This window comes from Tauraco erythrolophus, chromosome 22, assembly GCF_009769465.1.
Source record: "Tauraco erythrolophus isolate bTauEry1 chromosome 22, bTauEry1.pri, whole genome shotgun sequence".
NCBI lineage: Eukaryota > Metazoa > Chordata > Aves > Musophagiformes > Musophagidae > Tauraco > Tauraco erythrolophus.
The window spans coordinates 1,054,052-1,079,022 of record NC_141486.1 but is presented as its reverse complement, the minus strand read 5'-3'; the positions used below and the strand labels follow the sequence as shown (position 1 = coordinate 1,079,022).

The 24,971-nt window shown below is 46.7% G+C and overlaps 1 protein-coding gene across 1 annotated transcript in view; it reads left to right on the top strand.

Moving 5' to 3' along the window:
• ZNF618 (zinc finger protein 618) overlaps nt 1-24,971 on the top strand; it is a 164,826-nt gene that overhangs the window by 126,734 nt on the left and 13,121 nt on the right. Inside the window, exons 10-15 of the mRNA XM_086625442.1 lie at nt 720-755; nt 1,501-1,578; nt 2,621-2,710; nt 10,045-10,233; nt 13,752-13,835; nt 14,954-15,010. Of these exons, the coding sequence (XP_086481568.1) occupies nt 720-755; nt 1,501-1,578; nt 2,621-2,710; nt 10,045-10,233; nt 13,752-13,835; nt 14,954-15,010 (534 nt within the window). The remainder of the gene's footprint in view (nt 1-719; nt 756-1,500; nt 1,579-2,620; nt 2,711-10,044; nt 10,234-13,751; nt 13,836-14,953; nt 15,011-24,971) is intronic.

Sequence of the window (24,971 nt, the reverse complement as noted above, 5' to 3'; positions counted from 1 at the left end):
GCTGCAAGCCTGTCCTCACTTGGCCAAAGAGGGAGCCCTGGCAGAGCTTTAGAAAGAGGCTGCTTGGAAAGCTGAAGGTTTTGAATGGTTGGACCGTCTTGGAAAAACAAGTGTTTTTTCACAATACGTCATGTCCAAAAAAATTGCTGTTTTTAACTGGAATGTGTGGCCATCTGAACGTGCTCTAAGAACAGCGAGCATTCTCTTGCAGTGCACCACCGCAAGCTCCCTTCCTCCCATGGGGAGCCAAAATTAAATTACTGGGACTGAAAGTCACTGTGAGATGGACATGTCTGCTTCTGTCAGAAACGTGTCTTTGTAGCTGTGGTTCAGGGCGCTCTGCCTAGGGTCACGAGAGGGCTTTGGAAACCGCTTCCACTTGTGTCTTGCAGGGACACTGTGTCGCGGTTCCTCCAAGGGGCTGGTTTTGTTTTGGCAAACACAAGTGCGGGGCAGCTGTGCGTCTGAACTTCACGTGGGGCTGTGTCAGCGTCAGAACAAAGGCTGTGAAAATCTGTGTGTGTTAGGGCTGGGCATGCTCCAGTAGTTCCCGTGTGGATGCTGCTGGGAAGAGGAGGGACTGGGGCACAGAGCCTGGTTTTTGCTGTGGGGCTGACATATGCTGAAGCGATGCGTGAAATACAGGAGGAAAACAAGGCCGTTTAAGAGGATTTAATTTCTGTTTTGTTTCTTCCCTTCCTTCTTCTATTCTGTATTAGTTTTTAGTGTGGAAGGGGCCCCAGAAAACCGGGCAGGTAAGCTGAGATCCTTCGTGTGCTTTATTTCACAAACCTTTTCAAGCATTCAGTAGCTCGGGCACAGCAGGTCCGATTCTACACTTGTAAGAGCCAAGGGAGTTTTGTCACGGATTGCAGCGGGAGAGGGAGCATCCTCTCTCCCTCCCTGTGTCTGCAGACAGTAGGTTGATGCCCAGCCCTAGTAGATACCAGGCTTTTGTTGTACATACAATTGTTCAGGCTTCTGAAAGTAAAAAGAAGCAGGTGTTTCATGTCTTCGGTGATGTAGTGAATTGTTCAAGGCATAAATTAAATTATTTTATAAAATGGGTTGGGTTGGTTCTGATTTGTTGCTAGCTGTGCTAGGTGGTAGAAAGTCACTGGTCAGTATTTGTTAGCTGACTTGCTTGCAGACTGCATTACCGTGCCTACTTTAAGACAGTATAACGTCATTAGAGAGCAGATGCACTGGAAGAAAATATGGATCAGGCTTTGCAATGTGTATGATCAGTCTTTCTCTGTATTTTTTAAACATGATAGAACTAGGCATGTTACTGGGCTGGAAGCGGGGTAGTCCTGGGGCGCCTGAGGAGGAGGAGGGACAAGTCAGACAGAGGGGTCACTGAGTTTATAATTCCTGTCTTGAAATCTTGTTACAGATCAAAATGTCATTACAGATGCAGGAGCATTCAGTGCCCGTGCAGCTGTAGAAGGAAAACCTGAGGGTGTTGTCAGCTCTCTTGCTGCTTCTGTTCTCTTGCAGACCCCTATGACCAGGCTGTCATAGCAGCGGATGAAGTGAAGGAGGAGGAGCCGGAACCGTTCCAGAAGATTGGTCCAAGTATGAGTTATTATATACCTTCCAATGTGAAAGAGAAAGCACAAGGGGTTTCAAATCTGGCATGAGCTGGAGTACGTCTAGGAAAACCAGAAGGCACTGTGTTACACAGAGGTGTTGGGACATAAGGGATGCTGAAAGATACATTAGGTTCAAATGAACACCAAACACCAGCAGCCCTGTCCCAAGAAATTCAGCTTTGTGACGTTTTCTGCTGAAGAGGTCTGCAAAGAGAAGAAAGAGAGAGGTTCAGGAGAAAAGCAAACTGGTAGCAATTGGAGAGGGTCTTAAGGTGTTTTGGCAGGGTTGACAGGTGGTTACATTCACACTGCCTTTGTGGTGAGTTCATCAAACAGATCAGAGTGAAACAAAGGGAGGACCAGACTTTGCCGAAGTATTTCTCTGAATTCTCCATTTTGGAAACTATTGATTAACCCTGGATTTTCCTTTGGCTTGCAGCTTGCTGTTAGTTCTATACTTCCCAGCATGGGCAGGAGCAGGAGGTGTCAGTGTGTGGTTACGCTACGTCATTATTTCAAGTACCCCTAAAGCAGAAATTAGTGCAGTTATTGCAGAAAAGCCCTTCCTCCTGCAAGAGAAATCTACAATCTTGATATAGAAGTTCTGTAATTAAGACTTGAACTTGACAGTTTGTTTCTAGTTTGACTGTTCCTGTTGTCCACACATCACAGACTGTGTGTAACTGGAAGACAAAACTGTGTCATCTGTGATACAGACTTTAGAAATGGATTCTCTCCTTTGTTTTGCATGCTTACTTGCTGTAATTTTGGGATAATCTCCTGTAGCTTGTTCAGTTCTACTGGACTTCTTATGCATGGTCCGTCACTCTGGACACCAGCTTTAACTGTCTCCTTTGTTGGGGAAAAGGATGTGTGAGTTACAGGGCAGATGAGTTCCAAGTGCATGAGGAATATGCTCTAGTTTTTGTCGCCTGGCCGATTTCTGTGTAAAAAATGAGGAAGTCAGTGATTGTGTGAGGATGCTGCACTCCTTTCTGATCTTTGTATTTGTCTCATCTTCACAGAAACTGGCAATTACACCTGTGAATTCTGTGGCAAGCAGTACAAATACTACACTCCCTACCAAGAGCATGTGGCGCTGCATGCACCTATTAGTGAGTATCCTGCTGCACATCTATTTCGTTACAGACTGTCATGTACAGTGGTTGGTGGTAAGCACGAGGGTTGCAGGAGCTTGTGGATCCTTCCACTGGACCTGTGGGGTTGCAGATGACAGGACGTAGATCGTGTGCTGGCCAGGGCACTGTAAGGCTGAGCTGGAATCTCCTCTCAGAGGGGCACTGTTACTGTTAGGTCTGTCATGTCACTGAACTTTTAGCAGAGTCCATGCCATTCTACCCATGTTCCTTGGGGGTTTGATACTTGATTTTGTTGTTGAGCTGAAGCAATGCACAGAATTACTGGGCTCCCCTAAATCGTAAGTGAACATACGTGCCAAGGAAGGAGCATTTTTCTTATGAGCTTCTGAGAAATTATTTCAGACAGTGAGTTAAAACTGGTTTTCAAAATCATTTAATTACCTTGGCAGCTTGCTACTAAATCACAGGCAAGAGAATATTTATTTTGGGGGAAAAGGCACTTCTCAGCATACTACACAACACTACGATCCGCACTCTGGAGGGACACTACGATTGCACTCCCCAGACAAAGGGGAGGTTTTAATGAGCTATTAAGCATAACTCAGTGCAAAATTTTAGTGAAATAGTTGAGAGAAGTTCTTACCACATGTTGGTTTGGATGCTTTAAAAGTGTTCAGAGAAGTTCTTTACGCCTGAACTTCATGCTTCTTTCATAGCATTGCCCTGTGCTTTATTGCGATTTGAGTGCTGTGAGCCAGCACGGCTGCTCGTCGCCTGTGCCCGTCCAGCTGCCAGCATTTTGGCTGATGATGAGGATGGATGAGCTGAGCTCGTTAGCTCCGTGGGTTTCTTTAGCTGCTCATCCGCAGCCAGCAGAGGGAGCGCACACTCCTTCCTCGCCACAGTCAGCTTTAGTTAGGTTTTTAAGTTATGATAATAAGGCAGCATTAGTTTTAGACATACATAGAAATAGATTGGGAACATAGTCCACCAGACTCTCACTTTTAAGGTGGTTCAAGGCTTGGTGGCTCTTGCCAGTTCCCATGCAGGTTCTCTGAAGCATGGAGATGGACCAAGGTTGTGGTAGAAGGTGTAGGGCAGAAAATACCTCTACCACCATCATCACAAAGTCAGTCTTATTATCTCCCATCTGCCTGAAGGAACTAACCCACTGCTGATGATTGCACACATAACAGTTATTTCTAAACATCCCTGCACCCCCAAACTCTGCCTCTTAATTCAGGTGTTTTCAGGTCCTCAGAAAAGCCATTGGTGGTGATCAGCAGTAGGTCAATCTCCTAGTATAGGTGGGCCCTCAGACACCAAGGTTTTGGTGTCTCTAGTCCACCCCTGTACAGATAGCTAAGGAGCAGTGTGCTCTGAGGACTGTGCATCGGATCTCTGCTCAGCAACAGCAGATTCTTATCTTCCCAGTACTTCCCATTTCAAGAGGGTTTATCGCTATGGATATCTCTCCACCTTCCCAACCATCTGTAGTAACAGCTGGTTCCGATCCAGGCTCTCCAGCATAAAAGAAAAACACAACTGGTCCTCTCTAAGAGGTATTTGCCTGAAGTGGCCCGTGCAGGTCTGGCTGCGGGTACGAGTGGCCCACACAGATACTGCCCTTTTCCCTCTGCAGAGTGCAGGTGCGGGGTCCTGATGGCCACTTTTTGACTACTGGCAGCCAGTTTTGGAGGAGGAAGCACATTCTTTTGGCTGCTGGGTTTGAAGCCGTTCTTGCACCATGGTTTCTGCAGTAACCATTGTGAAAGCAAAAGAAGCTGCCCCTGCTGCAGACTGGACCAGCAGCCACCAAGATGTGCAGATAGGTTTCCACTCCTTTCAGCAAATACCTTGAACTATGAGGACACTTCAGATCAGATCAGGATAATATTTTCATAAGGTTTAACCCCCTCCCCATAAACTTTTTTTTTTCCTTTTTTTTTTAATAAACTTTTTTTTCCTCTCCTAGTTCCTATGACCAGTAAGATTTATGATTTACAGTGATAAACCACTAACCTGATGAACATACAGGAGAGGGCATGATTACCTCCCAAGACAGGCTGGCCAGTACATCCTCCCACCTCTATACTGCTCAGACTCTGCTCTTCCTATAAACCAACGTCCTGTGAGGCAGCTGTAAACACCATGACTTTTGAAAAGCTCAGCTGGCTTTTCTCTGGCCCTAGCAGTCCAGTAGAGCTGAGACTGTGTTTTTACCCTGGTCTTGTTCATGTGGTTGTAAGGCAAATGCTGAAACATTAGCCGGAGTGGGAGTGGGTAAGGAAAACGCTTCAGCATTACCAGTTCAGCTTTCTGGGTCTCTGCCTGAGTGCAAGCTTCCCTTCCGGAGCCTGTCTTTGTGGTTTTCTCTAATAGTGGATAAAAAACTGCTGAAAATGGGCTAAAACCTGGACTCATATCCTGCATGGTTAATAGGACCTTGCAGGATGATTTTTGGTCGATGCTGCTGGATACCTGCTGTCTGGAAAAGAGGTCTGCTGTGGGGTTCCCTGGAATTGTTAATGCCAAATGTCTCCTTCGAAAGTTCCCTTTTGTTAGTGAGGAGTAGGGACTCTCTCATATGCTTAGAACTGGGCTATTACTCTTTTAAAATACATATTCTTAGCCTGTTTCTGTCAGCCTGTTCACTCTTTCTAAGACGGGTGTCAGAGGCTCTTTCCAAAAGAAGTGGATTGTAGGCACTTTCATTGTCCCAGTTTTAGAAATGTCCCTGAACGGAGCTGCACAGGGGGAGGATCCAGAGATTTCTTTCTGTCCTTCTCCAGGCTCTGTTGGCTCTGTAAGGTGGAATTATTTAATTATATTTGCAAGAGACTGGGATATTGTGATCGTTCTTAGATGATATGTTTACAGTGCAGAGAAAACATAGTGTGTTTGGGATGTGGACTGGCTAGAAGAGCCACCAAGAGTGGGCTTTAGCTTGGTAAGTCCAAGCTCGGGAGTGTGCACTCACTGAATCGTCTTCTGGTAACTGCAGAGAAGGCAACAGTCAAGGTCATGGAGGTATGTGGTGAGAGCACTAAAACCTGCACATCTATCCATGTCCATTGCTTTCAGAATGAGAATGTTGAGTGATGTCAGGGCCCTGAGTGCACTAATAGATCTCAATGGCCCTGACCAGCCTCGCATGGGGCCTCCACCCACATTCATACCCCCTGTTTCAGCTCAGCTCTGGATCGTCAGACCCTGCCTGAGCTGCACTGTAAGATATTGGTCTCCAGCTCAGTCATAGACATGATGGATCCCATCAGTCTGCACCCCTACCCATAGAGTGACTTCCCAGCTTGACGTCAATGCTGTCTCATCTCTCAAGACCTCCTGAGGATCACTGGTATGTGCCTGGCCCTGGTTATCCTTGCCAGAGCTGATCCTGGCGGTGACCTCTGGACTGACTTTCTAGCTTGACCGTGGATCTGTCTCATCACCGTGAACTTCCTGATGATCTGGACTCTTGGTTGAACCTGGTTGTCATCTCTGGTCTTGACTTGCTTCCCTCTCTCAGGGGGAGGGCTGTCAAAGACCCTGCCCTGACAGCCCCGTGATCTTACTTTTCTCCCTAGGGGACAGAGACCTACATCCACCGTGACACCTGAGAAGTTAAAGCAAGTTCATCAAGCCTCTCTGCTCAATTACTTTTCTTACTGTGAAGGACACTGGATAGAATTTGTTCACCAAAAGTGCCTAAAGACAGTGTTTCTTAAAGGCTGCCATCATGGCTTTTTCTCTTAGGGAAAGGGATCCTTTTTGGTAGCACATCTAGTTTCCACACAGGCCCTGCCTGACCAAGAGAAAAACAGATCCAAATTCCAGTTGGATGGTGTGTCTTTGCTTCCTCCATCTCAGTGAGTGAAATCTGTGAGTTCAGATGTTTTTCCCACTCTCTCATCCCACAGTGCCTTAGCAACAGGTTCCACTGCCAATATTTGTTTCTGTGTGTCAAGAAGCACATTAAGAATTTGATAGGTTTGAGCACAGGGTTTTTCCTGTGGAAAGACATCTTACCAATAGCAGAGGTTTCCACTCAGCATATTGAATTTCAGGCCATTGTTAAGGAATCATACTCCATCATATTCATTAAAGATAAGATTTTCTCTAGAGGTGATGGTGTAATTCCATCTGAACCATCCAACTGGTTCCTTACGCATCCTGGCAAGATGTTTCTGAAAAAAATGTGATAGACAAATTATTAGCCTGAATTTTTACCTGGAAGAAACGAAGTTACTGAGCTAATCTGATCTCTGTTCTACTGTGGTGGTGCATCATGGTAGTGTGTGGATTTATCTGTCTTTCGAGGAGACGTATTGAAATAAATGTCTGCCAGGTTTTCTACTTGACTGTCACATTTTGCCACTCGCAGAGCTTGAAGGCCTTATCAAAGACAGGAGAGCCAGGAGGGACCGTGGTGATCTCTGGACTGGCCAGAGTGACGTGTGCTATAGGAGCCTTGATAAATGCTCATGTGTGTGTTTCAGAGACAGCTAATCTTGCTGGTAAGAGTGACAGAAAATGCAGCAACTTCTTAAGGTAATTACTTTGATGAATTATTACCCTCACTAAATTAAGACTAAAAATATCTCCAGCTGTAGCTTTCAGACACTGGATCCTATTTATAACTTGTCTGCCAGGGGAAGGAGGACTAAGTTACCAAACGTCTGTCCTTACTAGGGCTTTGTACAGCCTGCTGTCAAGTGACCAGCCTCCCCGTTAAGCCAAGGGAGTACCTTGATATTTCCATTTTAAGGTATGCTTTTCTCATCCTTTATTTATCCTCATGCTTTCTCATCTGAATGTTCTCAGGTCTGTTAACCACCTTCGTGAAGGGCGTGCACCAACACTGGGTCTGGTGGAGGAACTCAGAGTTAACATTGTCCTCCCAGTCCCCTTAGAGAGTGCCCTGGTTGCGTACCCAAGGAGTACCTCAGTCTTTTGAGCTACAGCATTGCCCCTGGAGCTCCTCCGTAGCCATCATGACCATGCATGGCAATGAACAAGCTCTTTTTGTGCTGCCAGGGTGGAGTCCCCCATCTTTTAAGTATCACCTGTATCATCTGTATCCTTTAGCACACCATGTTCCGTTCCGTGCAGCTGTAGCACAGTGCACTGAGTTTACCAAGTGACTGGAGATCATTCAGTGAGACTCACCCTCTACATTGGTCCTCTCCTGCCCTCTTCTCCCATATGTCAGCCTTAACTGAGGCATATCTCAAAAGCTTTCTGAGAAAGTTTAAAAAACTTCGTAGCAGCAGTTAAGAGATCATCTGTCCTCAATGCTGTCTCTAGTCTTGCTGTCTAGCTGTGGATTCTGAGGCAGGAGGCTTTTTTTAACCACTCAGCAACTCAGTATTTTCATTTTTGGAAATACCTTGAACTTGGCCTTTTCATCAGGTGGAGGCAGCGAGTTCCACAGTGAAGATGCCTTTCCAAGAGCAGAACAGAGGAGCTACGTGATTGTCTCTACTTGCACTGCGTAGTCTTCAGAGGGAATTTGTCATCTCCTGAACTAAAGACTAAAACTTTTTTTTCAATGAATTATTAGCATTCTCCATGCTGCTGGAACTAAATTCTTTTGTCTGTCTTGCCTCACTGGCTCAAACGCTGCCTGGTGTCAGATGGAGCAGCCTTCTCGCTGGGCCTGAATTTGAAGACCTGCTGTTTGTTTAAGTTGGGAGGAAAAAGAAGTCATTTTGGAGGTCTTCATAGCACTGAGACATTTTTCTTCAGATCTCAGAAAGAGAGCAGTATCTGGAGTGCAGAGGAGTCATGATGATGCTCTTTGTTTCTGACACTGAATAGTTGGCTGATTGCTGCCTCTCTTGGCAGAGATGGGGAATAAGGCAGCAATGGTGGGAAGGGGCCTCGTGGGAAACTAGATGACGCATAAGGTGAAAATTGTCATATCTGACTACATTTTTGCTGGTAGTTTGGCAGCTGGAGGAGCATTATCCATGGAGATGGAAAGGAAGTATAGGAAGCAAAAGCAAGCCCATTCAACTGGCCAGATACCAAGCAGAGGAGAAGTATTCTGACGTAAACTGTGACAAAAGCTAGTGCAGAATCTCCAGCAGGAGTACAATAACATTTACAGGAAATGTCATCTGGGATCTGTGTAACAGATCAAAAAAGGCAAAAAACTGTTTTCTCGCTCTGTAGTGCTGCTGGCTGCTGACAGGGAAAGATGAGATCGCTTCACGTTCTGGGTGTATAATGTCTCATGGAATTTTGGAAATGAGCATCCAGTCCCAGACTGGGTGACTTTTCTCCTCACCTGTTTGATAGACAGGCTGTTGTGCTGCCTTGGCAGTCCGTGATGGAGAACTGCTCAATGGGATTACGTGTCTCTGACTTACACTGTAAAGGATGAATGGGTGCTAGAGTTAATCCATCCAGCATCCCAAAATATCACTCTGTAGAAATTACCGGTCATGAGCTTGGGCTGTGGGTTATATGAACCTTGTTTCTTAGTGATTCTTCATGGCAGATGGTTGGAATGGGACTTGGGCTTCAGGAGCCATTTCCGCAGAGGAAGCCGATGCGGAATGAAGGGGGTTGTTAGGTTGTTTCTCCATTTTTGTGGTTGGTTTTTTAGACCGTGTGGCCGAGACAAAGGGCTGTCCTCGTGAAGGTTTGGCATATGACTTTTGGCATTGAAAATTCCTGTTGATCCTCACTGTGCCTTGCAGAGACCGAAATGCAGATACATTCAAAGAGCATATCCCAGTCATACTCAGAATTTCTCCACATCACCAGTACTTGTCTGGAGATGGGAGCCAAAAGGCCTTTCCTGACTTGCAGGACGAGAACTCTGCCACCTAATTCCGTTCCATTACCAACACCCCCCTTTCCTTTGTGTTTGGTTAAAGAGACAAGGAATGTAGCTGGAGATCTCTAGGATTTATGCAAGGCTCGGGTAACAAAGACGTAAACTTCTCCCTATTCAGAGCTCTGAGTATAACATAGAAACCTGCTCTCAAAATTCAAGCTCTTGCATACGTAGAAATGGAGGACAGAGATGCAGGTACACCCAGCCAGGCCGTGGCAATCAGATAGTACTCCTGGATGGATGGGGTGATTCCTGCTGGAGGAGGAATGGGTTGGTCACGTGGCAGATAAAGGTGTGGAAGGGAACAAGCTTCAAGAAACTGTCCCCTTGGGTGAGTGGGGAAAACAATTTTGTTACATGGGATCGGTGGATCCACAGTTGCTGCCAGCTCCCTGTGCAAGGGATTGACGAGCATGGCTGTTAGAAAGCAGCCTTCCCAGAAGGCACACGATCTGGGAGCTGACTGACTGTCCAGGCACTAGTTCTGAGTGTTCATATCCAGAGTTCTCTCGATCTCCACTCTTCGTGGCAGTGAAGACACAGGCGAGCCAATCCAGCAAAAAAACACCGGCTTCAATAAATCGATGTTCTACCCTCCTGCACCGCACCCCCTCCGGTGTCCCACCGGCATCCCAATCCCAGATGTTCCGCGCTCCAAATTCTGGATCCCCAGGAAGCAAGGCCATTACAGGTACCAATTGCCTTTCTACCATCAGCTTTCTTAACTGCTTAGTGTCCAGTCCCACCCTGAGTTGGCTTTTGACCCTTCCTGGACTCAGTCTGCTCCATCCATGACTGTCCCAGAAAAGCTAGTCGCAGAAGCAGTGGAGAGGACTAGATCATTTGGCACATTATAAATAGAAATTTAGATCAGCAGTAGGTCTTTATAGCCTTTTCCCAGTGACAAGTTGGGTTTTTTTTAAGCATCATGCTAACCACGAGGTACAAAAGACCCTGTTTCAAATCCTGGTGTCACAAACTGAGGAGAGTTTCCTGACAAGGATTGATGTAGTGGTTTGTCAGGTACGGGGATTTTTGTTTGGTTTTCAGCTTTGTTTGGCATTTAGTGTTTGCTTCCCTCAAGGCAATATCTTCAGGGTTAGGCCTGAGGAAGTGAACTGGAGTCGAGGTGGTTTCACAGTGCTCCACTCCCCACAGGAACCACTGAGAGATAAGCTGGGCTCCAGCAGAAAAATTAATGGCACAGAACCATTACAGAAGTGTTAGAAGACTCAAGTTAAGGTTGATCCTCCCATAGTCCCCATTTCCTCCTTCCAGACAAGATCAAACATTAAAAAAAAAGAGAAAAGATAAAAAAAAAAGAATGCAAAGAGCACTGAAAAATAACTATTAATAAGTAGGATGTGAGACATAGCATTCCTATGTCCAGGCAGCAGAGAAGCAGTCTCTTAAATCCGTGGGATTGGTAGGTACATGTTCCATCTCAGAGCAGAAGAAGGGCTGGTTAAGCAGATGGTGTTTAAATGATCATGAAACGTCTGGCGTGGCCAGAAGCCGAGTAGCAGAGGTGGCTGTGGTGGCTCTCCAGGCCACAGGATGCTGAACAAGGATGCTTTTTGTTAGATGACACGCACATCTGCAGCTACCAGATGTTAAAGTGAGTGAGTCTTCTTACAATGAGCCCTGAGATTCCATGTTGCTATGAACCTATTAAACATTTAGATGATTTTATTACTAATTCGAGGTCCATTGAGTTCAACCAAGTTAGGAGTTAAATGAAATATTTTTCGTTATTTGCTTAAACTTGCAACAACTTCTTCCAGTTTCATGTCTCTTATGAAAGTGGAAAAACTGGAGCCTTCCTGGGTCAGAGGCCAGATTCATCTGAGCTTTAACTGGAAGATGTTTATTTTAAAAGCACTTTTTCCCCCCACCTCTCTAACGAAGTGTGTGTCAGTACCTTTGGTTAAAGCTTTGAGCTGTTCTCTTCCTGTACGGAGGAAGGAATCACATGATGCTTGAGCCTGGTAGATTGATCTTCTCACATCAGTCTGGGGATTCCACCCCGTCTATCTGGTGGCATCATTTCCATGATGTGTCTTGTACAAATGCAATCTGAGCGGCTTCTTGAGCTTCTGGTGCAAACACATTGACCATGGCACCTATCAGGAAGACAGTCTCCAGAAGGGATGCCTTCCGAGTGTTGCAGTTAGAGGTGTTCCACGTGGGCCTGGGTAGGTAGAGGGTGGAGTACCACCAGAGAGGGTGGAGTACCACTCCACTGCCACTGTGCACAGACGCTTAGTAGAGTAGCACTTAATTACTCTGCATGGATAATTTTACTTTACAGAGACACAGCTGCCCTCTCCTCTGTTTGATGGGTACAGTAAGTCCAAGGAGGTGCATTAAACCAGTTTTATTTATTGCCAGACTTGGCAAAAAAAAAGAAAAAAAAAAAGAAAGAAAAAGAAAAGGGTAGAGGACGAGGACAAAACCACCAGGCAAATTTTTTCCAAACATTTTTTGAGACCTCCAACTCACTTTCACTTGTGACGTAAGCCAGGATTTGAACCTGGGTCTCTTGATGGGTAGATTGGCCTAATCCATTTTGTCGTGGTGTCTTTTTCCCCTTGTGCCATCTGATGTTCTACTTACTCAAGGCCTCTTGTTCCTATTATTTATCTGTCAAGGAGGATGGACTAGATCATGTCTCCAATTCCTTTTCAGCTCTGTTTTATATGATTCTGTTTTAACTGATTTGATTACCAAATTTTCCTGTCCTCCTGCATTTTAGAAAGAGTTAGGAATGTCATAGATAGAGAATTTGAGAAGAGAAGCCTGCTCAGGGCATGGAAGGGTCCACTAAGGACTGGCCAGACCAAAATTCATGGACTGGGAACTTCATGCAGTTGAGGGCTTTTCTAGCCACAGCAGACGTAAAGCCCATGTGTCTGAGCCACGCTTCAGCACAGGGAGCCTGGGAGGCTGCAGGGAGCTGGGTCCCGTTTATGAAAGTCATGACAGCAGTTCTGACCACTCCAGTGGTCTGCAGAAATACGTAATGGAGTCATGATCTGATACCAATTTTCAACAGTCCCCGTCGCTCCTGAATGAGAGACTTCTTTCCCCAAACTCCCTCCCTGTACGGTTTGCACGCTGCTGAGCGCAGCAGAGCCTTGCTAAGCCACGTTCAGATGAACCCATTGGGTGATAGTGGACTCCATGAATGAGTCCACATGTGGTAAGAGTCTATACAGCATAGACCACACACGTTAGTTTGGCCAGTTCACCTTTCATTTTTTTTATTTCTAGTTTATCCTTTGAGTCACTACAGTAAATACGTTTGCCCAGACACTGCAAACCTAGTTGAAGTGAGACGAGACCTCACCCTATTAGAACTGTTGAAGTTATGGACACCAGCTTATGAAGGTGGGAGGGACTTCAGCTGTGCCATGCAGTGACATTTCAGGTCACTGCAGCTACTGCCAGGGTCAGGAACCACCTCTGCATGCTGGAGGAGCCCTCCCATTACAGTTACTGGGAAATTGCCCTGTGCTGTTGCTGAAGTGTGCGAAGCAAGTGAACTGCCAAGAGCACCGGCTGGCAGCACGGTGCAGAGCAGCAGGGCCTGCAGGCTTGGCCGTGGGGACGGGTAGGGTAGGGAGTTCACTGTTGGAAAGCACAGAGGACCAGAGGATCTACCGTAGCTTTTCCAGACATTGTGGGCGGCCTCTGAGACAGCCCGTCAGTCCTCCGCTTGAATCTTTCAGGGAGGGTGTTTCGGAAGGGAATGCAAATTCCTGGGAAGCACAGAGAGAGCTGGCATAGTGCTTCTGTGGGTGACATTCTGCATGTTGTGGTGACGACCCATGTTCATTCTGCAGGCCTGGTCACCTGTGCCAGAGACTTTAAGGGCTGCATATTGTCTTAAGGAAGAGGAAGATAAGGGTTTGGGGTTTTTGGCAGGGAAGGAAGCCATGACCCTTGTGGTTCAGTCAGGACTGGTGTTCATGGGCTCCCTAAGAGCCAATCTGGGCCACCTCAGCCAGAAGGCATCCAAGAAAAGTATCTGCCTGTTATCCCATCGATGAGTCTGGCCCATTTGCCTCCCAAATGAGGTGTTTGACCTTTCTGCTGTGTTCAGGGTATGCGATGATGTGGTGCAGGAGCATGTTGTCTTGCCTCCTGTGTGTGTGGTTCTGCATCCGGTATTGACCAGTCACCATCCCTGCTTTGTTCTCCACCCAGCAGAAAGTGCTTTCAGCAGGAGAGTGGAAGGCAAAGCGCAAAACAACTTTGAAGAAACCAACAGCAATTCTCAGAACTCCAGCGGTAAGTGTGTTCACTCCCTCCTGCTGTTGCTTACCACGTTCCCCTCCAGAGCAGGATTCAGCTGTGACCAGCGATTGTTTATGTATTTGGGGTACCTCCTTTAAGCTAGCAGGCAGCTAGCCTTCCTGGGGTGGTGCCACCTTCGCCGTCCTCCCCAGGTTCCTGGCACTCCAGAGCCTGTAAAAAATGATGATGTGGGGATCCTGCTCCCAAGATCCGTGTAGTTTAACACAGATGATTCAATGGGGAGCAAAGACGTAGAGAAAGGGGAATATGGACGGAGATGAAGCCGTACTCGCTCTTTGTCTGTGCACGAGTGAAGTCCTTGTGAAGCAAAGCCATTCACAACAAGTAAGAGAAGTTTGAGCCCTATGAGTAGAGCAGCAGTTTGCGTATTGCAGCGATGCTAAATGTGGCAGGTTATTCACATATCACTGTAACAGCAGTCCAGCTGTTTGGGTTTGCTGCATGGAGGTCACAGCTTATCAAATGTGTAGATGTGGGACCAGGATACACGTGCTAAAAGGAATTCAAATGTACCCCACTTCTGGAGCCCCCTTTGAGTTTTAAGGCCAAGTGGCAGTAACTAAATGTGACCATGGCCTAGGCAATTTTGTTTAGGTACACCATTTGCAGTTTTCTGTACAAGATTTTTATCCGGCCAATGCGTCCCCCTGCCTTGAAGTGGGACACTGCCATTGTCTTATGCTCCCTAATTGGAGCATAACAGACAGACCAGATGAAATATTTCGGCATATTGATGCAGAGATAAATAGCACGCCAGCAGAAAAGGCTGGCCTCCCTCCATTTCTCGTTCAAGAGTACCAGAACATGTGGTGTTTGCAATGCTGCTAGCCGGGATGGACAGGTAAGGGAAGGGGTTTCTCCCTGGAGCAGGTTACATAGCATCTGTTGTGGGAGGTTTACGTCTGCCTCTGAAGGAATTAAGGGGCTTTCTGGAACCATGTTGATAAGGAACGAAGTGGTGTTGGAAAACCAACGTGCAATAGCAGATTGGGTGACAGTGAATGGGAAGAATGTTACTTGTTACTAAAATACTGTGCATTATGTTTTGGAGAACACTCCTGTACTAATCTGAGCATTCACCACAATTACAGCTGTTCATTCGGGGACAGAAAAACCTAAAGAAAAGAGATGTAAGCAGAACCCATCAGGTGAGCTTGTCTGTGTTTCAGGCCCTTGTACTCTTCAGTCCTGTTCCACTTGGGTAGCAGCAGTCAGGACTCCTTAGGGGCTGACCGCGTCTCTCTGCCGCCAGCCCAGCCAGGCCATTAGACACGACACAAACCAGTGAAGTTCTCTGACTGCCAAGAGTTACTAGCCTGACTTACTGCTCTGAAAGTGGCCACTTGCCTCTCAGCAGGTCTCCTCCTCGTGTCTTGTCCTCTGTGGGTAGTATGAGTGGTTTGTCTGAAGGCTTTCAGAGCCTTTAAGTGCATGTCTTTAAATGCCAATATACCGTTTGGGTTCCTGGCTCCTCTGGGGCCCTTTGAAAGCAGCAGCCTTACGTTGGTCCTTTATTGTTCCTGTCGAGCCCTGCAGAGCCTACAGAGGAGTGACAGAATTATCCTCCTTCGTATCAAACAGCTCCTCTGCAAAGCCAAGAATGCTGCAGGAGGGGAAGTGAACTTCTAGTACAGGAGGGGTCCAGCAGCCACTGGCAAGACGCACACAAAAGGAAAGAGTGGCTGTATTGAATAGCCCAAGACTGAATTCTGTCTGAAACACACTAAATGCTGACCCATTGCTGCTGTGACATATCCCACAGATTCTCCCTGCCATCTCCTTGTACCAGCTCACATCACACTCATCCTTCTGAACATGTTTCTACCTGAACTGTAATGTTTAAAGCACATGAGCTCACAGTAAAAATCAAAACAAAGCCAGAAATTCTTAAAAATTGAGTAGTGAGTTTCCTATGATTTGCTCGTCTCACCTCATTGTAAGAAGTGTTTCTGTCTGCACCATGTGTATGGTCAGCTTATTTTAGTGGCTTAGTCTAGGGCCTGGCAGGCTTCAGGGGGGTTGCAGGGTCCTCACCTAAACTTTTTCTTGAGCCAGGAAACGGAAGGAGCTTGTCAGGACTGGTTTGAGGGGAGTTGGGCTCTGGTTGGAAGCAGTTCTTTTCTGCATTAGGCAGCTGCCGCATTCCTCAAAGCCAGACTGGTGCATGGGGATGTATAAACATCTTCCCTTTCCCCCTTCCCTTATCTATCCCACATCCTCTTTTCTTCCTCAGCCTGCTTTCCCCCCTTGACTCCATCTTTGTGCTGCTTCCTGTGTGTCCCATTCAGTGCTCTTTTCCAACTCTTTTCACCAAACCATTTCTTCTCTTTTATTCTTATTCTTAGGAGTCAGTCTAAATGTTCCGATTGATAGCAGCCTGAGGGAGCATCGCCATGTCACACTCTGAGTGGCACAGGTGATTAGAGAGGCCATGGAAAGCTCTGCAGGCATCTGCATGCTTGGGTGTCCAAGCAGAGCTCTCGAGAACTTCCATTTTGAAGACTTTTCCATTTTTGTCCTTACCTCCCCATTTTCCTTCTTTCCGTGGCTGTATTTCAGTGGTGGGACAAACTCTGTGTGGCTCAGTGTTCACGTGTGATGTGAACTCTTGGGAGTAATTCTGGCATTGTTGGCTTGTCCTCTCTTGTGCTCCAGCCAGCAGATTTCACAGAGGCAGAGAAGCAGCTGGTGATAATGTGGCTGAGAATGGCAGAAGGACGGACACTTCCGTCCTCCCCACTCCCATCTGCTGTTTATCACCAAGCTCTTGCTGCTGTGAAGAACAGTCCCAGGTTTGGGAGGTAAATGTAGGTCCCAGCTGAGCAGCCTGAGAGCTGTGTGGCTTGGCCTTCCTTGTTAAATGCTTGATTCCCTGCAGCACTTGCTTTCTGTGGATGTGAGTTTTGTGTCACAGTGATATCAAAGAGAGCAGAAGTGGTTTTTTAGGCCACCCAGGCGGGTACATTATGCTCTTTCCTTGTGTCACCATCCTGACTTGCAGTGCCACAAACCACCTCATGTCTGGAGTGAGGAGGAGGACAAGCAGAGCAGGAAGGTCAGCAGCTAAAGGCACCTAAAATAGACTTGGGCACGATGCTGTAGGGACTCCTGAGTGGGAATAAGACAACTAGAAGGCAAAATGTGGATTTCAGATGCCTCTTCCCTATACACAGCCCCAGTCCTTGTCACAGTGAGTGCAGGTACCTGGCGTATCTGAGTAACCTGACGTCTTCACTGCCCATAAACCAGCAATGGTTCCTGTTCTGCAGTGCAGACACTGCTTTGGGGCTGTGTTTTGAGTCCATCTACCAGCACAGCCGCCTTTTCCCGGCAGGGCATGATGGAGCCGCAGAGTGGGTGGAGGAGGGCTTCCGCTGCTGTCCGCCTCATGGCTGGGACAGTGTCCTTTGTATTAACGGGAAAGAGTCTCCACAGACCCTTAAACTTCCTTTTTGATGAAACCTGGAAGTTTCACAGTGCTTTAAAAATAATGTCCATTAAAATGTGCAGATTGCTTCCTTGTGCCGCGTCTGGAGTGCAGGCAGCCAACACAGAGGTCCCAAGTCTCATGAAGCTTGTGATTATTCACTGCTGAACTAAGCAGGGTCCAGAAAACAGTGACATGCCCTGATCTCGAAAGAGGGAGTTGGCTCGTTGTGATGTGTAAACTGTTAATAATCTAAGATGCTGTTAAGCTGCTTTCAGGAAAACTCTCCTTGATGGTAGTAATTTTGCTGAGTCTTGATGTGTGCTGGGTTTTTAAGTACTAAATTCCAAAAATATTTGAAGGCCAGCTTGTGAAATACTGTTCTTAAAAAAGGTAGTGATTATCAGCCTGAGCGTGGGAAGCAAAAAGCCCTGGAAAGGGGTAAATACATGTATTGTGTTCAATACCTATTGTGTTCAGTACCTAAAGGGGCTACAAGAAAACTGGAGAGGGACTTTTTACAAGGGCGTGTAGTGATAGAACAAGGGGCAATGGCTTTAAACTGAAAGAGGGGAGATTTTGATTAGATCTAAGGAGCAAATTCTTCCCTCTAAGGGTGATGAGGCACTGGCACAGGTTGCCCAGAGAAGCTGTGGCTGCCCCATCCCTAGAAGTGTTCAAGGCCAGGTTGGATGAGGCTTTGAGCAACCTGGTGTAGTTCCAACCCCATGGCAGGGGGTTGGAACTTGGTGGTCTTCAAGGTGCCTTCCAACCCAAACCATTCTACAGTGATAGTGAAGGCTTGCTGCCTTCCTCTGCCACCGTGTGTGGCTGGAGTGGGTAGAGCAGCGTTTGACTGGGACTCTTCAGACTTGGCCCTGCGGTGATGTCGTGTGTAACCACAGATGTGTTACTTCCCAAGCTTTTGGGTCTCTCCATTGTCTCACTTTTTGTCTGACTTCAGAAAGCCTCAGGGGCAACGACTGTCTCTAACTTGCAACATAATCCAGCCTTGATCTGTTGTTTTGGACACTAAAGGTGACCCCTTAGTAAAATGAATTTGCAGTTGCACCACCTGTAGGCCAAGAGGGATAAAGGAAATTGTGAGATTTAAGAAAAAAAAATAAAGCAAAATGGAAAAAAACAAAGTTCTTTAGTTCAATAACTTAAAATACAGCCATTAAAAGCAAAAAACTGATTGAAATTGACAGTGTGTATTGATGTCTAAACTTGCTAAATGTTCTGAATGTGAATGAGACAACATTTAAAATTATGTAGGGAATTGGGAAATATTTTTAACTTTCAAGGTTGATTTAAGCTGTATAAATATGTCTCAATTTCATCTGCTGCATTAGGTAACTATTACTGTCATAAGTTCCAGTGAAATAAATTGTAGCATTTATGGTTTTTAAAATGTCAGTGCTTTTCGTTCATATTTACACAGGGAAGCTTCTCTTCCCAGCAGTGTTTGTCTCCAACTGGCTAGAGGAGTGAGGGAAATATCTTCTTTTTTGATCTGTTCATGCCAAGCCAAGGTGAGATTAAGACATTAATTAATTTCCTTCTTTCAATTTAGAAGTAAAAATTTTTTTAAAGACTGAGAAGTACCAGTTCTCAAAATTCAAAGGTCGTAGGACCAAATTTTAAACATACACTTAGCGGGATTTTCAGAAAGGACAGACTTGTTAGTCTGTCCTTTCCTGATCTCATGTGCTGTATTTCTTTTTGGTGAACCAGTTATAAGCACAAAACATTTTTTTCACTAGTGCACTTTATTTTCCTGTGTATGCAACACACTTAAAATAGTTGTATCTAGCTAGGGAAAATGTACACAAGCAGCATCCTAGAAGTGTTCAAGGCCAGGTCGGATGAGGCTTTGAGCAGCTTGATATAGGGGAAGGTGTTGGGGGGTTGGAACTAGATGATCCTGAAGGTCCCTTCCAACCCAAACCATTCCATGGTTCTAATATATTGTGGATCCTTTTTCCCATGCAGTTGTAACATGGAACTGTTTCAAGCAGAAGGATAATTAGAAATGTCTCATTCGCAGCTTGCCACATAAAACCAGTGGTTTTAGCGGTGTTAAACAGGGTAGTCTCTTAAACAGAAATAGGTAGTGTGTCTTTCCTGCTTAGCAACTGAGCAGAACTAACCTTTAGTTTTATGGAAAGCAGCAAGAAGGCAGAGTGCAAGTCAGCGTTAAACTCGTGATATAAATCTCTTCTGAAGCTTTGTTAGCTGGTGATGGGAGCAGACATGATGTCTGCTTCAGTCCCCCATGCAACTCTTGCAGCGACAGGAGTTCGGTTCCTACTCCTGCCCTTAGGATGCCAGGTCCTGCAGTGCACCCACATGAAAAGCCAGGCTAAGACGTCCAGCAGTGCCCACTGCGGACTTCAGGGATGAAGCGACTATCATCATTATGTTGAGACTGTTGTCAGCATTACTGTGTGTTCATGAGGCTTGAGCAAGTGGATGGTCTTGCTACAGATGAAGGATGTTCAGGTCCTCAAACTGCCAGCTAGTCCAAAAAAGCTGGTTTGCACTGAGAGTGGAGGCGGTCATGGTGCACGTATGGGAGGAGTCAGCGAGGTGCGTTACAAACACTGGGATCTTCCTCCTTCTCTGTTGTTGGCCGTAGATCCTCTTCTGCGCTTTCTCTGTAGTTACGCAGAGCACAGATCATACAGCAGCTTCAGACCTGGTTGGATTTCTTCTGGGAAGACAAGACTTTGGGGCCGGGTTTTTTGGTGGGTGAATACAGCTCTAATGCCTGGGGCATAATAATTCTTGATTGTTGATCGCCGTCGGATGTTACCACAGCCAGCCCCCTACGCCTCTGCACCCAGCTGTCTTGCGGGTTATGTCAGCTGGACTGAAGAACAAAATACAAACCTCATTCAGGTGGTTCATCTTTTGATAAATCTCTTTCTCATCTATTAGTTGGTTTGCAGACGGTACAAGCCTGCTCCTGCTGCCTTTCCACTGAGCTGGGAGGTGCAATCCTGCTAATGACCAAGTTTGAAGAGTGAGGAAGAGGGTGAGGCTGTCACGATGTGAGCTCCCACATTGTCGTAACTGAGCTGTGCAGAGCACCTAATGCTGATGAAGGGGCCGCACAATTGCACGAGCATAGGGCTGCATTTTTCAAAGCAGCCTAAAAATGATGTCCCCAGATGAAGGATTACCATCTGAGTGCAGTTCTCACCAGTAGAAGAAGAGTGACATAGGGAGAGGGTTCAGTTAATAAAGTGTCACTTTGCTCGCTCACGTAAATATGAATCGCTGTGTCTGCTGGGCATTTGCGTGGAACTGAGCTTTCCAGGAATGAACTGTTTGTTTCTGGTGCCACATCTATTTAGGTTGTTTGAGACTTGACATGTTGAACAGACAACTTGTAGACAGGAAGAAGGATATCTCGGTTAAAATAACCGCTCAGTGGCAAGTCTCTGTGGGTGAAATCCTGCCAATTGCTCAGGAGCTCTGGGACACTGGGAAGGGCATTGAGACAATACAATGAAAGACATTGAGGCAAGAGTGTGAGCAGTCAGCAAAACTGGGAGCAAATAACCAGTGATATGAGCTGTGGATTGCAGACTTCAAGCACAGATACTGTGCCAGGCTGGGGCTGGGCAGGACGTGGCAAAAAAGGTCACTGATAGACCAATATATGGGCAGAAAAAGGTGAACTCTTGCTCCAGTTTTGCCTGGAGAATCTATGGAGTGAAAGATTAGCAGATCTCTAAAGCAAGACAAATTATCATTAATCATTCAAACTATGACGCTTCCGTGACTGTTCTCTGAGTAGTTGACTTTAGTGGGACTGACTGTGCTGAGGCAGAGACATTACAGTGCATGGATAACAAAATGGCCCATAATATAAAGACCAGAAAAATCCCAGCAGCGTTTCTTCACTTAAAATACCATAGTAGCAATGTTTAGCAAGTGGCCTGAACTCCTGCTGCAGTCTGACCATGGTTTTCATGTGTATAGGAAGTCAGTCAAAACGAGGAGACTCCGTTAGCACTTCTGGCTGGAAAGCAGCCAGAGAGTATGTTGGGAATTCACTGTGGTGTATGAAGTGGTGTCTGCCGCTGCTGTGTGCCTCTTCCAGATCAAGTTGACTTCTAGGGGGACAGTAAAATGTCAGATTTTGGCCCTCAAAAGCTTACTTGCCTCTAGGATGCTGAAAGAGCCCTTTAAAGCCTAAAGCCATGCGACAGTCCAGTGGGCATCCATGTGTTCCCTGAGTCAGTACAATGCTTCCTGAGGCAGAGGGCACAAGTAGTGAAAGAATGGTACCTAGAGGAGCCCGCCCTGTGCAGCTGCTCAGTAGGACCACAGTAGGAGCCTGTTTCAGTGAAGATTTTCCTCCAGATACAGACCTCATCAGCTTCAAATAGCACTTTTACTGCAACGTTGAGTAATAGAAGTGTGTTAAGCGATCAGCAGCGTTCTGTATCCAGCTGGTGCCTTCCATGCATACCCGTTCCATAGCACTGTCTGTTCATGTCTTCGCCAAGCATCATCCATGCCTTCATCTTCATTCCTTACTGGCTGGCCCTGCCAGCTGAAGCCCTCTTCAACAGCTCAGGTTGAAATATTTCGCGCGAAGGCTCACTGTGCTCGACCGATGAGGTCGATGAGTTCAATTTTCCTTCCAAGCAAACCAGTCCCAGTCAGCCCTGAGAGCCTCATTCACCAATGCGTCACTTCATAACTTTGGACCTGGGAACCGTTCTGTAAATGCCCTGAATTGATGGTGGAATATTTAACCCTGATGGTTTCTTCCCCTCTGCAGGGGTTTGACACTAAAGGACCACACCTGGAAACTGCAGGAAACTGCACAGGGTCTGACACTCTGAGAGTCGCTTCTGCTCCAGCGCACCGCGGAGTGGATGCAGACAGCCTCTGGTTGACCAGGGGGCTCCCTGAGCATCCAGGGTTTCCATTCCTTTCCTTAAAATTCCTTTCCTTAAACTCCTAAGAGAGGCAGTCTGCAGGGTGTGCTCAACAGAAAGGCTGTGTTCTCAGCCCGAAGTAACGAGCGCTGCTTAGGAACTCTGTCCTTCGGCATTCCATCCAGTGAGGCTAAAACACCATGCTTTTCCTTCCCTGCTTCAGTCTGAGGAAGCTGCATGGTCAATCTGGGAATTTGCATCTGAGATTCCAAAAGAAACATTTGTAAAGAGTTTCTTGCCCCCTTCTGCGGGCCCTCCCCACGTGACCGTTTCCATTACTGTAGCATAGAGTGTCTATTAAAATCTCTGGACATTTCAAAATGGGAAGGAAAGACGCAGATTCCGTGGATTCCCAGCCATGAGAACCTTAGCAAGACACTGAGGAAGTTCACAGCTGGACGTGTCATTATTTGCAGTAAACGGAGACCCCCACCCTGCCACGGTTAGACGTGGAAGTGCAGAGCAAGGGTAGGGCGCAGTGAGCAGATAGGCAGAGCTGTGTAGCATGCAGCCAGGTCTCTGCCAGTCTCAATATTTAAATCTCTTTCTTTTTTGCAGAAACCACGAGTCCCCTGATTACAAATCCTTTCCCGCTTTTACAAAGTAAGTGTGATGGATGTCTGTGGTGCGCAAAGGCGGGGGCTTCCACCCTGCAGCCGTGCTGGCCTGCCCTCTTAGCATTTTTCGTGAATAAATGTTTTTTTATTATGAGTCCAGGTGTCAAAGAGCAAGACGCCTCACTTCTGTGGCTCTGGTTGCAGATTTAAATGCCACAGAAATCCTTCAGGGTGTTTCCGTGCAGTGCGTGGCTACTGGCCCATTTAGACTCACTTACAGCCTTCTGGGAGTTAAGTTTTGTGAAATATGCCCATAATACATGTCCTGAGAGACCAAGGTTTGACGACTGAAAATGAACCCATGTTTAAGTTACGTTTGCGCCCAGGAAAACTTGTCTCGATGGCTCAGCTCACGAAACACCTTTGCAGAGACAATTCCCTTTGGCCTGAGAGCACAGGTGCGAAACAGGAGCCCGGGACATGGTGGTGAGCAAGCAGGAGGAGGAGGAGAGCAGGTTTGGGATGGGCAGACGCAGGTGATGTCTGCTCGAGGTTCTGCCCCGTGTCCTTGATGCTTTCAGCAGGCGGATCTTCTTCCTTCGCCTGACTGTGGTTACTGCTCGGCTCGCGTCTGGATTTTAGGGGTGCTTCTGTCTGCACCAACCTCGTAACCCAGGACTGCTGTCCCGTAGTGTGGGACAGCCCTGAGTGCTGCACCCTGAGCATGGCCACGGGGGTGGAGGACGCTTGTTCTTTCTTCTCTTACAAATCTGAGAAAGAAGTGAGAGCTTTACTCAGAACGTGAGGGTTCACGTTGGAAGAGAAATCCAGTTAGTGCCAACAAATTTGACAACCCTGTTGCATTCAGGACTCCCCTGTTTAAAGCATGCTTCGTAGCACCTCTTTATGTAGCACCTCTTTTATTGTCTGACATGGGTGCAGGTGGAAGAAGTCCTGTTTTCAAGAAACTTAAACTTATTTCGGTGTGTGATGGTGTTTTTCTAGGAGACTGCTGCTGAGTCGAGTGTATTGTTTCATCAGTTTATGTCAAAGGTATGGGAAGATGCAGTTACACTGTTCTTAAAGCTAAAGCTGGAAACATCTGGCAAAAAATACTGAGAAGTTTCCCTTACAGTTCTTCTGCATTTGTTTTTCATCAGAATGTGGACAGAAGTGTTGAAATGTGGGTCCTTTCTGCTGAGGCCTGGGGGTCTGCTCCCTGCGCTGCCATCGGTCGTTGAGCTGGCAGCTGGGTTTCACTCGTGCACAAGCAGCTCAGGGCGTTTTCTGTTGAAACTTTTTGTTAAAAGCTCTCAACTCGTCTTCACTCCTGGCCTCAAACCAGGCTCTGCTGTTTTCGCTGGCTTAGATGTGGCAATGAGAGTTAACATGGGAATTAGAGTGATTTATTTAACTGAAGCACAAGTACTGGTTTTTCTCTTTCTTGGCTTATACAGCCCGCTGCCTTGCTCTGGAGCCTTCTTCACTGGGAATATATAAAGCACTAATAAAAGTGTCTAATAATAGCCCTGGGGAGAGATGTTTTAAATTGTGCAACCAACTGCGAGCATTAGTTCTGCGTGGCTCAAGAGACTGAAGAGGCTTCAGCAGCTGCTGGTGCTGTAGGTTTCTGTAAAGGTGTTATCAGAGGGCACCTGGGCACCCAGTAAGGGTGATGTGATGGCACATCTCGTTCAGAGCAGAGAGTCCTGACTCACAAAGCAGGTCATTTTTTCTGGAGAAGGATGCTTTTCGGGAGGAGGAGTGCTTGGTGCTCAGCAGCCAACACCCAGTGCACCTCAGAGTCATGTCTCTTCTGTTTTGGGGGGAAAGCTCTTCGGTGCTTGATAGGAGGATGAAATGCCATTGTTCAGGGATGCTGCGATGCTTGAGTTTGACACTGGCCTTGCAAGAGGCTGCTGGAAGTGCCCTGGGATGGATGTTGCGGTTCCGACGGCACTGCTTGCTCGCAGCAGGTTCGTTTGTGCTCTCCGCTGTATAACCCTTCGACGTTGTGGGAGAGCTCAGGAGCGAGAGTCAGACTCCGCTGAGATCCACTGGCTGTAGAGTAGCCCTTTTCTGCCGGCAGACAGGACATGCTCAGAGTGATTTCCTCCTCCTCCTCCCAAATTTCCGAGTACTTCACCTCAGAAGAGCTGGACAG